The 17,118-nt window shown below is 34.2% G+C and overlaps 1 protein-coding gene and 1 non-coding gene across 3 annotated transcripts in view; both read right to left on the reverse strand.

The window, feature by feature from the left end:
* Positions 1-17,118, reverse strand: part of CDH18 (cadherin 18) — a 324,131-nt gene that overhangs the window by 222,086 nt on the left and 84,927 nt on the right. Inside the window, exon 3 of one of the 2 annotated variants that reach the window (XM_061187670.1) lies at positions 3,648-3,767. In XM_061187670.1, coding sequence (XP_061043653.1) covers positions 3,648-3,767 — 120 coding nt within the window. The remainder of the gene's footprint in view (positions 1-3,647; positions 3,768-17,118) is intronic. The other variant, XM_061187671.1, reaches the window with a different exon arrangement.
* TRNAK-UUU (transfer RNA lysine (anticodon UUU)) lies at positions 16,443-16,515 on the reverse strand. The gene has a single exon. It is a non-coding gene; the product is annotated as a tRNA-Lys (tRNA).

A 17,118-nucleotide genomic window follows, 5' to 3' on the forward strand; every position in this document is an offset into this window, starting at 1 on the left:
TTTATTTTTAAAGCAGTTGACAGTGTATTAACTGGAGTACGATTGAGGTTTGAGTTGTGTTAATAAACAACCATAAGCCCAGATTTCTCTTCACTTCAGTTCTCTGACCACTTCATATGGCTTTCTTACTCAGCTGCCTTCCTCAAAATACCTTGCTTTGGGTTAGTAGTTTTCATGAACATTAAAATGGTTCCTCCATATAATAACTCTAAAAGTGTTTTCTTGCTGAATTAAAATGAATATATTTAAGTAGAATTATCCTCATAAAGCCTACATTAACACGATTTCTACATGAGTCTGGCTGCAAATATTATATGTCTTTTACAATTCATTGTCATCTCAGTTATTTTTTCATAGTCTTCTGTATCTTTCAAATAGTAGTTAATGTTAAATCACTCATTAATGGGTATTCCTCTTTTGTTGTTATACATTAAGCAAACATCATGAAATAGTTTCCGCAACAAAACTTATTTGAAACAATAAATTATTCACAAGATTTATGTTTCATCATATTGATTAATGGGATTCCAGTAGAAAACAATACATACCTTATTAAACAAATTGTGTACAGTATAGTAACTCAAGAGCCACAGAATTCTTTTCTCTGCATACAGCAATTCATACATAGTTAATATAACAGGAAGCAAGGCCTCATTGGCAGCTTGTCATTGGAAAATCAGGTTAAGTACTAAGATGTACCTTTTAACATAATGGAAACAAGGCAATCCAAAGTCCTGATCTTAACCATAATCACTCACAACTCTATTTGGGCACAAAAGTTCTGATTTATTATAATTCGTCTTTATCGAAAGTACTAATTGGAAACGTTATAATATAGTCATGCCAAAAGAGAGGATAGAATTAAAGTATTACTATTAAAATGTACATTTTTAAGTAACTACTATCCCAACATTTATTATATAACATGTCATCTATAGCAACTGATTCCTTAGTTCTAAGTATGTTTGTATTTTATTCCAGTTATTTAAGGCACAATTTTCACTAAATTCATTAGCTCAAAGGATGTTTAATTGCATTGTAAGAGGTCTTTTAAGCTTAAATTACAAAAAAAATTCTTAGCTTTGAAGAGAATACTCAGCATTTTGTTTTCTAAACGCTCTTAGCACTTTCTACAGACAACAGGTTAAGAGATTTGCATATTTAAACAATCTTTGTAGTAGAGCATATATCCATAGACTCCCATGATGCTTCAGACAATACAATATTGAAATTAAAACATAGCAACGTGGAAGCATACACTTCATTCAATAAATCATTTTGCTTAAAGAAAGGAACAAAAAATTGTAGGAGCAAAGATCATTTCAATAGAGCAGTACCTGAATAGCAGCCTATTTATATTTCAGATAATTATTTTTGTTTCCTGAAGTACTTAATTAACCCATAATAAATATGTACAACCAAATGCAATTTTTATTTGAATATTGTGTTTGATGTATTTGCTTCACTAAAACGCAAGCTACAGCAGAGTCTAACACTAGTCAAATCTTGTCCTCAGTGGCCTGCTTTCTTTGTCCAAAGTAAACATGCACGCACACACACACACACACACCTACCTGCATGTGCTCACACCAACACATGCAAACACTCAGGCAGATAACTCAGACATACACTAACACACAGAATTTGGTATTTGGTATTAAAGAAGATCAAGAAGTGTGTGGAAAGTTTTAAAATCCATATAAGATGGCTATACCCTAGCCATGTTCTATTAAGTAAATATAATATTTATGTATAAAAAAAATTTGGCTTTCTATAAGGACAGTTGAATAAATCCATGTATGTGTGCACGTGTGTGCATGCATGAACATGTGTTTGTGTGTGTGTAATCCTAAAACAAGGTAACTGGAATGGTGTCCTCATTTCTTTCCTTCAGGAAGATGCATATTTAAGGTGAGAAATACACATCTTTCATATATAAAAGAACCATGGTTATTGGGAAAGTACCACAAAATGAGCAATGCTATTATCAAATAATGATTTGGCTTCAGATTTTCTATCATTACAATGGCAACCATATTACAATATGTAAGTGCATTAAATCAACATTTTGTACCCCTTAAATTTACAGTGTTATATGTCAAATACACCTCAATAAAAAATATTTTCAATTAATTTAAAAGTCTCCTACGAGAACAACATGTACATATATATACGTATATATATATATATATACGTATATGCATATACATATACGTATATATGTATATATATACATATATATATAGATATATAATTTTTGCCCCAGAATTTTGATTATTCGGTTAATAAACAATTTTATTTCTAACTATTCAGTTAAAGCTTAGTACTACAAGAACGTATATATCTCATACTCACTTTAGGTCACATTATGTTGTTTGTTTTTATTATCTCCCAATTCTTATTTTTTATTTCACTTAATTAAATATTACAATTCATTTTATAATTGTAATGCATATAATATGTGGATATATATGTGTATATTCTTCATTTACATATCTATATCTATACACCTGTTTCATTCTTTTCTTCTTAAATTATAGAAATTTAAGGGGTTAAGCAGTATGTCTGAGATCTCTTCCTGCCGAGTGTACTTTGTGTTGGAGTGCACCAGGGAAAGAAAGAAGGCACTTTCTTGTAAACGTGATAATGACAATCCTCCTAGCAATCTAATGGCATTAACTATTGGAGTCTGATTGTCCATAGCATCGTTTCAGCTGATGTACCTCACTGTCTGAGACAATGGTTAATAAACTGTAATCTGTAGACTTACTGAGCAGGGTTCCCTGAAAAATTGTCGTATGCTATGTAACAATATGAGGATAAGGGGATATATATGACCAAATATGACTCTTCTGTGTTAGTTATGTGGCAGTGCCCTTTACTTGAAGATCCCACATGTTAACTTGATTCAGAATGCATCTCACATGACCAGAAAGGATCTAGGAAGCTGCTGGAACATCCTGGACCTCTCTCTGTTCCATCTGTGTCTCCTGATTGTGTACGTTCTTGAAACTGTTTATTAAACTTGAAACATTTCATACTGAACCTTTAGCTACATTAAAAATGGGTTTATATGTAGCTTTAGCCAAGTTTCTATTCACAAATTGTTTGTCAATAAGGCCATGAGTTTTTGTGTTTTTTAGACTATGCTGCTATAACATAGCCCTAAAATGAATTTTTGAGTATCCTTCATTTTCATTTTGGCATCACATAATATAATATGATATGATTATTTTGGCTACAGAAAAAGAGAAGAGGTGGAGCAGAAATCATATTTTTCCTTAACAAATGCTTATATGTGTTTGGCTTTATTCTCAGTTAATTTGCTTTACGTAACACAATACTTGAGGGCTGAAGCATTATGTAACCTCTGTTTGAAATAGAAAGCATTTATTTAAATGTCACAGAAATATGCAAAGATAAGAAGCATTTTACTGGTATGGATATAAATGATGGATAATCAAATATTAAGGAGAACAGTTAATTTATCTTCAATTATTCAATCACATTGTTTTAGAAAAAGTGAGGGCATTTTTTAATGTGCTAAAATAACAATGTCTAACGTGGAAGAGTACACAGACATGAAAATATTGTTTTCTTTTATTATAGCATGCATCTGCACACAAATTATCCATAAAAACACTAACCTGTTTTAGGGTCTACAGAGAAGTAGGGCTGCCCCTGGAGAATGCTGTAAACCACCCGAGCACTGTTTCCATAGGTAGGGTCATCTGCATCAGTGGCTGTCACCTGTAGAACAGAGGTACCTGTGCATTCAGGAAAACAAATTTTAGTGTGTGATGGCATTAAACACATGATTAATTTGTACACAGAAAAAGGTAATGCTGAAATACTTATGGAGAGTGATAATTTCTTGTACTTCTTAGATTTATCTCTCAAACACGGTCCCTGCTTTCTTTCTGTGCCACTAATTGTCCTAAATGAGAGCCCAGAATGGAGTGTTTGGTTTCAGATAGTTTAATGTGATTCTTTATATGCTGATACCATTATAAAGGGTCTCTTTTAACCCTCACATAATCAGCGTCGGGTTAGGTCAATGCTCAAGAATCAAATAGGTGTTAACTGGGGATAAAAATCAAAAGTATTTTGAGAGTGTACAGTTGACTCTTGAACAATGCTGGGGGTACTGACTATTTTCAGTTTTTAATTTTAATAATTAAGTCTATGATTTAGGTCTGACACACCTACTAAGGGTCTAATATCTACTTAACTACAAAGTTTTTACTTCTATGGTGGAATTCAGACACAACTTCAAGCAAAACTTTTTCTGTACCTTCAAAGGATCCTAGAAAAGTTAATAGACTTAGTATGCCTAGTTCATTTGACAATCCTTATTGGCAGAACATAAGTGTACAGCTGGCCCTCCATATATATGGTTCCACATCCACGAATGCAACCAACTGCTGACTGTGTACTATGTTATGATCTGCAGTGGTTGAATTTCTGGTTATGGAACCCACAGATATGGATATGGAGGGCCAGATAAGGGACTTGAGTATCTGCAGGTTCTGGTGTCCACGGGGGTCCTGGAATCAATTCCTTGCAGATACTGAGGGATGACTGTATATAGCTTTTTAATAAAATGCCATGATTTTGGTCTCTAAATAGTATTTTTACATTGAGATGCTAAGCAAAAATATAACTAGTAATTATGCACACTCAGAAGAAAAGGACTGTGTTATACCTAAGAGAAATTGCTAATTGTGGATAATAAAACATAATGGGGACACCAAATTCTGGCAGGAAATTAGGCCTTTCATACACTGCTGGTGGAAATGTAAGTTTAGAAAATTCTTAAATAAACAAACATACATTTACCATACTATCCAGCAAATTGTACTCTTGGGCATTTATGCTAAAGTAATAAAAATATACGCTCACATAAAAGCCTATTTACAAATATTCACAGCAACATTATTCTTAGTAGCACCAAACTGGAAGAAGCCCAGATAGCCTTCAACGGGAAAATGGTTAAACAAACCATGGTACAGTATTACTATGGAATACTACTTAGCAATAGAAATGAACAGAATATTAATATATGCACTAACTTGGATAAATTCTTCAGGGAATCATACCCAGGAGGGGAAAAGACAATCCTCAAAGGCTATACACTGTATGATTCCATTTATTTAACATTCTTGAAGTGATGCAATTTTAGAAATGGATGACAGATTAGTTGTTGCCAGAGTCTGGGAAAGAAGGAGTGGAAAGGGGTGGGTTTGGTCATAAAAGGGCAACATGAGAGATAATAATGATGCTGGAATTGTTCAGTATTTTGATTATGGATACGTGCGAACTAAACACATACATACACACACAGGTAAAACTAGGGAAATCTAAATAAAATTGGTAAATAATTTCAATAACCTGGTTATGATATTGTTTTATATCGGATATTTTGCAGGATGTTAGCTTGGGGTAAAACTGGGTAAAGGGTACAAGAAATCTATATCGTTTCTCCTGAATGCATGTGAATCTATGATGACCTCAAATTTTAAAGTTTAAAATGTATATCTTCTTGCTTCACTGTTAGTCCATTCTTAGAGAGCCTTATTTAGGCTTGGATGTGTACCATAATTTTTCTCATTATAGCACTATGATTTCTGGCTTGATAAACTTTCCAGAGCTACTCACATGTAGACTACCTCTTCCATGACTAAGTATAATAATTACTATAGAACATTAAAGACTTCTGCTGTGACGTCTCAACACCTGTTCCATACCCATATTCATCTCTCCAACTTGTTCAGAGAATACCAGTAGGTAAATATTTACCCAAAAATGTTGGTTTAGGAGGGAGGCATTTTCATTTGGTACCTCATTGAAGAAATTAAAATCTGTAGTAGGTACCCAGGTCAGACTCTAAAATGTGTAAAAAAGCCTATACTATGGTTAAAATGTTATAAAATTATACCAGTCAAATCTTTGATCTTATAGGAAAAATGCTGATCATACCGGGCATACAAGAATTACTAGGATTCAAAAAAAAAAAAAAAACAGTATAGATAGAAAGCAGTAAAATAATGGCCATCTTTTAAGGAACCACAGTTATAAAATGCTCAGGTTTTAAAACTTGCTGTGGCCTTACAATAGTGATTTAGGTCTAAATAATTTTAATGTCTAAACTGTAGCCCCAAAGCAACCATTCCATGAAGAAAACTGGGAAAGGCAAATAGTGCAAGATCACACATCATTTACTCTAACAGGCTGGACCACCACAGGAAAGAAAGAGTGCTCTGCTTGGCTTGAGCTGTCTTTAAAAGCCCAGGCTTGTTAAGTGAAAGCTGCGATGCATGAGTGGAGTGACAAATGAAATAAAGAAAAAGGAGAAAAAGAGGAAGAAAAGAAATAAAGGTAGTATGGTGGTGTTGACTAAGTGATGGTTTAAAGTACCGAAAAGAAGTGGGCAGAGCAGGAAAGAGTTCCAGAGGAGAGAAAGAAAATATACTAACTCTCTACCGTGGTCAAAAAGTATGGTCATTATCAATCACAGACACCTCTGTACCGTTGGTCTCAAGGGTAGTGGGCAATTCTATTTGTGTGTAAAGCAAAGAACAGTAAATTACCTCTATCACTGTATTTGGTGGCATCTGAAGGTATCAGTCTGCCACTTTGAGTAAACAGATTGCTGGTTGAAGGGAGCATAGGTATATGCACAGCACAACTCAACCAAAAATCAACCTGCCCCAGAATACAGCAGGAGTGAGTTAAATAGCAGGGGTGGAAAATAAATTGTTCAAAGATTCCCTACCAAGGAGCTCTAAACCAAAAGGAAAACATTATACTTATTTTATTTTCTTGTTTATTTGAAGGTTTGATGGGAACATTTTAAGAACCATTGGTGCTTTTGGAAGTTCTTTTACATTAAGGAAAAAAAGGCTTTTTATTAGAAATATATAAATAATAAAAACATAAAACGCCTTAGGGTGTGTGTTATGAGTTGGATTGTTTTCCCTCAAAGTTCATATGCTGAATTTCTGGACTCCAGTTCTTTAAGAGGTGATTTTATTAGGAAATAGGGTCATTATAGATGTAATTAATTAAGATGAAGTCACACTGCAGTAGTTTGGGCCCCTACCCTAACATGACTGGTGTCCTCATAAAAACAGGAAATTTAGAGGGAGACAGACAGACAGACACACACACACACACACACACACAGGAAGTACATTATGTGAAGATGAAGGCAGAGATCAAGGTGATACTTGCACAAGCCAAGGTAAGTCAAAGACTGCCAGCAAAGCATTAGAAGCTGGAGGAGAGGGTTGGAACAGATGCTTCCCTAGCGCTTGAAGAGGGAACATGGCCCTGCTGATACCTTGACCTCAGGCATCTAGCTTCAGGAACAGTGATACAATAGACTTGTATTGTTTAAGCTACCGAGTTTGTGGTCCTTTGGTGCAAGCAGCCCTAGCAAACTGATACATTGTGCTACGGCTGCAGTGGAAGGAAGTGACATTTATTCTCAGAATTTACGGTTGTTCTTTGACTCTGGACAAGAGTCTGAAGTTACAAGCCAAGAAAAAAAAATGATGGATAATATCCTAGACTATTTGATGCCAGATACATCAAAATGGAGATAAAATCAAAAGTTAATCTCACAAGTAGGTAAAATTAAATTAGGTAGGAATTAATGGTATTTGATTTTTTTCCTGAATATTAGGCATTACTAGCGATCCACCTATTAGCATTCTAAGTAAATTAATTAGTTACATTGGTCATTTTAATAAAGACTTTTTTATTCCTGGTTAAAAGTTTAAGTGAAAAAGAAATTATCAGTATGGATATATCTATGTCTCAGAAAAGTATCCCACATTGGACAATTCAATTCCTTTATTCATGCTATGGGCCCTAACTGTGTACATAATAGAAAAGAGAAAATTATTATCCTCTACAGTGCTAGATTTCCAAAGAAAAATACGTAAAGATACCTAAAAGTCCATTATTCCACTAGAATATTAAAATAAGTATCTAATTTTCTCTGGAAATTATTATATGGATTTGGTCAATAGATATTAAACCAACAGTCCCTTCCCTACATAACTGGCTTCCAATCAAAGAAAACTTTAAAAAGTGCTATATAAGTATTTTTAATTTTTACAACTGTTTTCATTAAAAACAATAACCACAGAAACATTGCATCTTAAAGTCTCATCGGCTATTTAGTGTACAATATTTTCACGTTAAATATTTCCTACGGTGCACACTTAGCTAATCCCGTGCTAGGGATTAGAGCCTCTCAGCTGATGTTTGAAACAAATCTGAAAAGATTCAAGTACATACAAAAGCTTTCAAGATCTCTTTTCTACAATAAAATGTGTCTTGTTTCCTTTCGGGACTGCCCTGTGTCAGTCTTTCCACGTGGTTTCTTTTTGTACTACTGTTTGATAAACAGCACACATTTTGTAACATTACATATCCATGAGAAACAGAGGGGACTTTCCCGAAAGTCTCCGAAGATCAATTTGAAATATTTAATAAGGCATTTTAATACCAAGCAAATACTCTCTGAGATTGCAGATCATTATGCATGACTTGTCAGGGTTCACAGCTCTGCTAAAATCTCAAGTGAATTAACACTGAGCAAGAACTCTAAGTAAAAATAAGCTGGAGATTTATGAAGGCTGAGAGTATCTCTCTGAAGGAATCTCTTAGGGCTTAATGCCCAGAAGATTTTTCCAGGGACTGTGAAAAAGTAATAGTCATCAAGATACAACTTAAATTTCATTCCTCACAGGAGGACTGTAATTTCACCAACAGAGAACTAGCACAGTATTCCAGTCATCGTGTAATTTTATAAAGCCTTGAGTATTCACCCAAGAGTCACTGGATTAAAAAAAATCCTCTGCAAGTACACTTATGAAACATCTGGGTAACAGAGCAGAATTCACTATTCTAATTGTATATTTTCAATCACAGCTATTGTTAGTTTCTGTGTTCTTTCAATTAGATCCTTTTTATGGAACTACCGAATGTGAGATTTGACATTACTCAAGTAAACTTTTTATCATATTCCATAAATGAAAAAATTAAGGAAATAATATGTATTTAGTGCCAGTAATGTGGGATCCCTCTGCTATATGTCATTTAATTTAATAATAAGATAAATCTATTGAGAAAATTACACCCAATGCCATTTTACAGGTGGGAGCATCGAGGTTCATAAAGGTTATATAGTTGACAATTTGAGAAGGCAGAATTCAAGCTGGTCCTATCTGTTTTGCTGTGACGTTCTTTCCCATATACGCCATCGCTCCATTCAGCCATGATCTGTTGAGTGTTAATAGTTACAAGATCTTCTGCCTTGCTCTTGTCTGTTTCCTTGGTGGTATGTAACGGCTGTCCAGATGCATCTACTTGTAGAGAGGCAGCATTATATTTCACCCCACATACACACCATAGCCAAAGGCCAAGTCAGTAAATATATTTTGTCAGCAGAGGCTGTATATAAAATACTTAGGGGGAAGAAATCTCCAAGTACCGACACCAGTGATGTACTCTTCTGTAGCCTTATAGAATGCTCACAATTCTCTTGATTTCTGTACAGAGTAAATGGTTGCAGTAAAAAGTGACTAGACTATCATATCCCCACCAGTCTTACATATCTTCTAAATCCATTTGCATGTTGCTCTCACGTTACTTTCCTACCCTGTTCTGCTGTTTGTAGGAATCTAACACCTGTCATTGACATTGATTAGTGTTTCCCATGTCTGTCCACTAAAACCCAGCTCCTGGGGTCAGGTAACACCACCCTCCCAGCCATAAGGATGCTCAGTTCCTTCAGTGGTTGCCTCACAGTTCACCATTTGGCTTTTCATTTCTCCTACCATTTTTGTAACTTGTTCCACAGACTCAGTCCCTTCTATTGAACTAAATGACAGTGGACTTGATTTTCCTGATTAAGCTCCAATGCATACAGAAGGTATTAACAAGTTTCTCCCCAAGTATCCTTCATTTCTTTTCTGGATAATGACTATACTTTACCAAATATAAAGATTAGGTTCTGTACTTGACTCTAATATAGTTACTACTTTCAAATGAGAATCTGGGTGTTCTTTACATTCAATAACTTGAAATTACTTAACATATTGGAATGTGACAAATATATCATTTGGAGAGCTGTCTATTTTATGCAAAATTTAAAAATGAGACTTTCGGGGAGAATGTTTTTAATGTGGAGGAAAATTCATACATATATACACTCTATCTATCAATCTATTTATTTACAGATATAGAGGAATAGTAATTCAATAGTTCCTAAAGTATTCCCTAGTTTAGCATGTGTGATAATCAAGTCCACTGCATAATTGCTGATTTTATATCAATTTCTTATCAAAAATTAGAATTTGTATAAGTTGCTTTAATGCTCATGCTTTACCAAGTATTCCATTTAAAAAATAAAAGTTATTAACAAGTTCAGCATTTTTCTGAATAACACACTATTATTTAAGCTGAATTTTCATTCAATGATAAAAACAAAAGCAGAAATAAAATCAAAACCAATAAACTATGAAACAATTACTACCAAACAGAATACCAGGGACAGAAATATTTTGTCCTTCTTTGCTCACAAAAGTTGCAATAATTTTTCAGAAGTGTTTAATAGAAGATTATAAAGTATATGCTATATATTATATATACATATTTATGTAAATTTATGTGTACATATCCACTCACATAAACAACTGACATTCAGTCATGAATATCAATCATTGAGGAAATATAATAATTTCAACTTCTTTATCACCAGTTAGCTGAAAAATTGATTTTTAAATATTTTAATAGCACAGTCTCCATATTTTACAGTAACCAAAAATAAAACATAACAATACAGATATAAAATTAAAATCCTCTTTATGTCTTAGTCCCATACCTACTCCTACCAGATCTACTATTAAAAGTAGCAATATTTTCTTTGCCCTAATGTTTGTTCTTTCATTTTAATTTAAAATTTTCTGATTGTATCACAATTGAAAATTGTCATTGATATAATTAAAGATGAAGAATGCACTGCATCTACATTACCTCCCAATATCTCTCCCCCACCATGCAATTTTAATTACATTATTAATTTTAATTATGGTAGCATTACTTATATTATTATAGATAAAATGTTTAAATCCCTATCTCTTGCTACATTGATTTTAGGCAGCAGATGTTGTGCCTGTAATGATTTCTGAGGAAACATATATAATTCATCATCTTTTCATCTTTGAATTTTTTCAGTTATATATTTGAAACAACCTAAATGTCCACGGAGAGATGAATAGATAAGGAAAATGTGATACAGATATAGTTATATTTCAGCCTTAAAATAAGAAGGAAATCCTGCCATTTGCAACAACATGGGTGAACCTGGAGGGCATTATACTAAGGAAAATAAGCCAGACACAGAAAGACAAATACTGCATTATCTTACTTATATGTGGAATCTAAAATATTCGAACTCCTAAAACAGAGAATACAATGGTGGCTGCCAGGGGTAGGGAAGGGAGAGAGAAAATGAGGAGATGTTGGAAAAGGATACAAAGTTTCAGTTATGCAAGATGAATGAGTTTTGTAGATTTAATGTACTGCAAAGTGACTATGGTAAACAATACTGTATTGCATACTTGAAATTTGCTAAGAGGGTAGATCTTAAGTCTTCTCACTACATACACACACACATTAAAAAAAGGAAGGAAAAAAGAAAATGGTAACTATGTGAGGTGATAGATATGTTAATAAGCTTGACCATAGTGATCATTTGACAATGTACACATACATCAAAACATCAAGTTGTACACCTTACATATATGCAATTCCTATTTGTCAATTATACCTCAATAAAGCAGAAAACATAAAATTTAAAATAGAAATTTAAAAAATGGATTTGATGTTTCCCTTGTTAAGTTGGAGTGCTACATCTTAATAAGTGTGGCAGAATGGGTTCATATATTTGCCAGGCAGATCAAGGACTCTTGTGCCCCCAGAGGGAGGAGTCATTTGCATCAGAAGCAAGGACTTTGTGATATTCACCTACTGGTAAGAGCTCTTTTATTCTTTTTTGTTCCCCTCTTATGTGGGTTTTTTGGTTTACTGGAAGCTATTTTCTGCTTCATCCTTATGTCCCAATACCCCTATGTGAGCCATCCTTAGGAAAATCAAACCAAACCAAACCAAACCAAACCAAAATCAAAGGTTTTAATAAAACGCATTTTCTTTGTATGTACAGAATAGGTTGAAAAAATTCTTCCTTGCTTTGAAATCTTTAATTTAATAAGTTGCCCAAGTGACTTCCTCTGTTTTTTTGGATTTACAGGGGATTTGGGGGCAGAACAGTTTTCACCTTTAGTGTTTAGGCCTGTAAATTTGATCTGTCTCTTTTACCCCATTAATTAATTTTTAATGTTTTCAATGCTCTGGAATTTTTGGAATCTCTGGATTTATCCACTGTTGGCACCCTATCTTGTTATTATGATTTCTTTTTGAAATATTTATGTATTTCAAAATACTTCCGGAATATCCTCTCTGACGTGTCAAGGGGAGAAATATCAGAAAGAGTGGGTTAAATTATGTCGCAGTGACAATCCCTACATTTCAGAGGCATTAAACAATAAAAGTTGATTTCTCACTCACACTGCAAACTATGGCTGGGCTAGTGTTACTTTGCATCAAGTTATCGTCCCTCAGGGGCACTGTCTACTGAACTGCCACCCTCTACAATGTTGCTGTGGAACTTTGCTGACAATGACTCTTTTGAATTGAAAATACTACACAATGTTTGGGGAAAATGGCCTTTATGATACAGTTGCATAAAGTATTTTATAATTGTAGTTCTTGCTCTTTGGCTCATCTATATACAATGTTTCTTCCTGTTTTCTCTCTTGATGTATACCAAAACTAATTCCTGAGATCAAATTATTTAAACATATGATCTAGATTATTTAAAATATACAAACATCAATAAATCACATGCGAGCTACTTTGGTTCTGTACATACAGGTGTTTGCAAAGCACTGAATCAGGTAAATCAAAGTATAGACCACAGAGTTTTATTGCCTCACTAGGCTGGTTATTTTATTATTATTGTATATATGTGTATATATATATATATAATTATATATAATTTTATTATAAAATGTGTATAAGTGTTATTTTGTGTATGTGCGTGTGTGTGCACATATACACATATATATGTATATATATGTTTTTAAGACTGAAAATTAAACCTGGTGGAAGAGGTTTATGAAATGTTGCTTGGAACTAGCAAGGTTTCCGTGACTTTGTCAGTAGCTGCTTTAATCACACAGAGTGTAAATTTAGTTACAAAGCAATTCCAAGACTGGTGCTCTTACATCTCTTTGCTGAGAGGACAATACAGAAACACTCCTACTCAAAGCAATCTCTTTTTGTTAATTGTATTTATCTTACAGAATATTTTAAATTAAAGAAGTCAAACATGATCTTAGTAAGAAAAATATACCTCCTGTGCCATTTCCCTTAAGAAAAGCAATCTTAGCAGCGTCTTACATGTCTTTTCATAACTCTCTCCACTCATTCAAAGGTCTGTCTTGTAGTTATGTACATACTAAACTGAACTCTATGCAGCTTTTTCTGTAATAACAGAACATGGCATGGAAATGTCCATGCCATCTTGGTAAATATAATTTTCACAGCTACATGATATTCCGTATTGTTTACTGATGTGCACTTAGATTCTTCTAGTTGAGTTTCTTTCTGTTGCTGATAACAACTTACCACAAACAGTTGGGTAAAACAAAAGCCATCACATGTTCTTATTTTTCTGTTTGCTTCTTCCTTGCCATATATACATGCCATGCTGTGCTAAACTTCCAAAGCAGTGCCCCCTTCAGGAGGAGCAGAATTTTTCCAATATTTCATGGCACTTCAGTGTGATACAGCAGTGGAAGATTTACTGAGATCATTTAGTTAGACTTACACTAATGAACACATCAGTGAGACTGGGGAAACATCCCATTGTGATGGCCTTAGTTAAATGGAACCATGGCTTGTATGGTTCCTTTGCCAACAATTGTTCAGTGTGCTACCAAAAATTCAATACTAATTTTCTTCCATGAAGAAAGTCAATGGCAAAGTCAGATTAGGATTGATTAGTTGAAATTTAATAGTAGATAACTCCAAGTCCCGTACAAGATAGCAAAGGATGACAATCCTCAGCTCACCTTCTCCCATGGACACACTAAAACTACAACCACATATAGAACAACTATCTCTGAGAACAACCTGAAGACCAGCAGAACAGAATTTCTACAACTAAGGATTTAAGAAAAGGCCACATGGAGACTATAGGAGGGGCAGAGATGCAGTCTAGTGAAACCTATACCCCTGGTGTGACAATCCACAAGTGGGAAGGATATCACAACTGCAGCCAAGCTGGGGACCAGCCCTGCCCACTAACATGCCTACAGAAGTCATGGCTGGGCCTCACAAACAGCCAGGCAAATTAAAATGGAAAAACAGTGTTCTAAAATCTACGGGACACAGCAAAAACAGTTTAAAGAGGGAAGTTTGTAGTGATAAAGACCTATCTCAGGAAACAAGAAAAATCTCAAATAAACACTCTAACCTTACACCTAAAGGAACTAGAAAAAGAAGAAAAACAAAGCCCAAAGTTAGTAGAAGAAAGGAAATATTCAGATCAGAGCAGAAACAAATGAAATATAGACTAGAAAAACAATAGAAAATTCAAGGAAACTAAGAGCTGGCTCTTTGAAAAGATAAAGAAAATTGATAAATCTTTAGCCAGACCCATGAAGAAAAAAAAGAACATGCTCAAATAAATAAAATCAGAAATGGAAGAGAAGTTACAACCAACACCACAGAAATATAAAGCATCATAAGAGATTATTACAAACAATTATAAGCCAACAAATTGGACAACCTAGAAGAAACAGATGAATTCCTAGAAATATACAATCTTCCAAGACTGAATCAAGAAAAAATACAAAATATGAACAGACCGATCACTAGTAACAAAATTGAATCAGTAATCAAAAAAACACCTAACAAACAAAAATCCAGGACCAGATAGCTTCACAGGTGAATTCTACCAAACATTTAAAGAAGAATTAATGTATATAGTTCTCAAACTATTCCAAAAAATTGAAGAGGAAAATATGCTTCTGAACTCATTCCACTAGGTCAACATCACCCTGATACCAAAACCAGAGAGGAAAATCACACACACCCACACACAGCACTGCCCCCACCACACACAAATATAGGTCAATATCATTGATGAACATGGGTGTAAAAATCCTCAACAAAATGTTAGCAAACCAAATTCAACAATACATTAAAAGGGTCATACACCATGATCAAGTGGGATTTATCCCAAGAACGCAAGGATGGTTTAATATTTGCAAATCAGTCAATGTGATACAACATATTAACAATTTGAAGAATAAAAGTCACATGAATAGATGCAGAAAAGTGTTTAACAAAATTCAACATTCCCTTATCTTAAAAAAATCTGAACAAAGTAGATATAAAGAGAACATACTTCAGCATAATAAAGACCATAAAATGTTTTAATAATAAGGGGGCCATTTAACTTGTGAAAGCATAAAAGATCTAGACTGACCTTCACAGAGTTCTCTCCATACCAGTGTATGGGAGCAAGAAAATATTTTCCATTTACTAAGGTGGGAAATTAAATTTAGCTGAGAGAAACTTAACGGACCTCAAGAGGACTCTCAGTTAAGACAGACGGCGGGCAATTATGACCCTCAAGGACTGAGCCCTGAAAAACAGAGGGAATAAAGACATCTGGTAGATGGCAGCAGGAATATACGATGGCACAGACATTCCTCTTTCCCACTGTGCCACCTCTCTCTACCTGATCACTTTGTCTTCTGTCAAACCTCATCATTATACCTTCTTGCTATACCTGACTGCAGTGTTTTTACTTAATCACTGTGCCTTCATTCCACACGTGGTCACGATGACTTCCTCTAGGCTTGATCCCTGTATGTTCACTCTGTACCTGTTTGCTGGGCACTGTGTATTCACTCTAGTCCTCTTTGCTGGGCCTTTTCCCTATACCTCATGCTGAGCCTTCTTTGTATACTTGAACACAGAACATTCATCCCACACCTGATTGCTATGCCTTCACTCTATACCTGACTCCTAGAAAATGGCAAAAACTACCCAAAAAAGTAAGGTTGAATTTTTTGCACATGAGTTTTTAAAATGAAATTTCAGGAGCATGTGCTCTAACAATGATTTCACCCTTAAAAATATTTTTCTTTTCTTTTTTTTAATATAATGATGGGAATGTATAGCTGCTTCATTTTAGGACAGTGATTCTAGACTCAGAGAGGCTTAGTGACAGAAAGACTGCCTCAAGGTTTTTTTTGTTTCGTTTTGTTTTGGCATAGCTAGTGGGATCTTAGTTCCCCGACCAGGAACTGAACCCGGGCCCTCGGCAGTAAAAGTGCAGAGTCCTAACCACTGGACCACCAGGGAATTCCTATATTTTTCATTTTATAATATTTCACAGCAATTTCAATTTATGAGCCTTTATTAAAGTATAGGGGTAATAGCATAGACTAATTAATATTATCAGTGATAATTAAGTAATGGCAAGTGTCTAATATGAGATTTTTGGTTTGGTCTATTTCTCCAGAAAGGAAAGAAAGAAGAAAGGAAAGAAGAGGAGAGGAAAGGAGAGGAGAGGGAGAAAAACAACAAAAGTGGCCATAATTAGGATAAATTTATATAAAACGTCAGTAAATTTTGTAAATATTAAGAATGATTTTAATAAGAAAATTTTATATCTATACATTTATGTGATAAGTATACAGAAAAAAATCACATGTATAATAGCTCTTCACCTCTATAAAAAGTATATTTTGTCTTTATTCCATATAGAGTCTATTTATTTATTGACTATTACATTTGTGATACTTTGTTAGGTGCATATGACACAGAAATAAAATAATAAAAAAATGTGAAGGACCTACAAACCAGCAAAATATCAGACAAGCTCAAATTAATGTATAATATAAAGTAGTGAGCAATAAAATATAAGCTGGGGGTCCTCAACCCCCAGGCCATGGACAGGTACTG

Source organism: Eubalaena glacialis, chromosome 4 (genome assembly GCF_028564815.1).
Source record: "Eubalaena glacialis isolate mEubGla1 chromosome 4, mEubGla1.1.hap2.+ XY, whole genome shotgun sequence".
NCBI classification, from domain to species: domain Eukaryota; kingdom Metazoa; phylum Chordata; class Mammalia; order Artiodactyla; family Balaenidae; genus Eubalaena; species Eubalaena glacialis.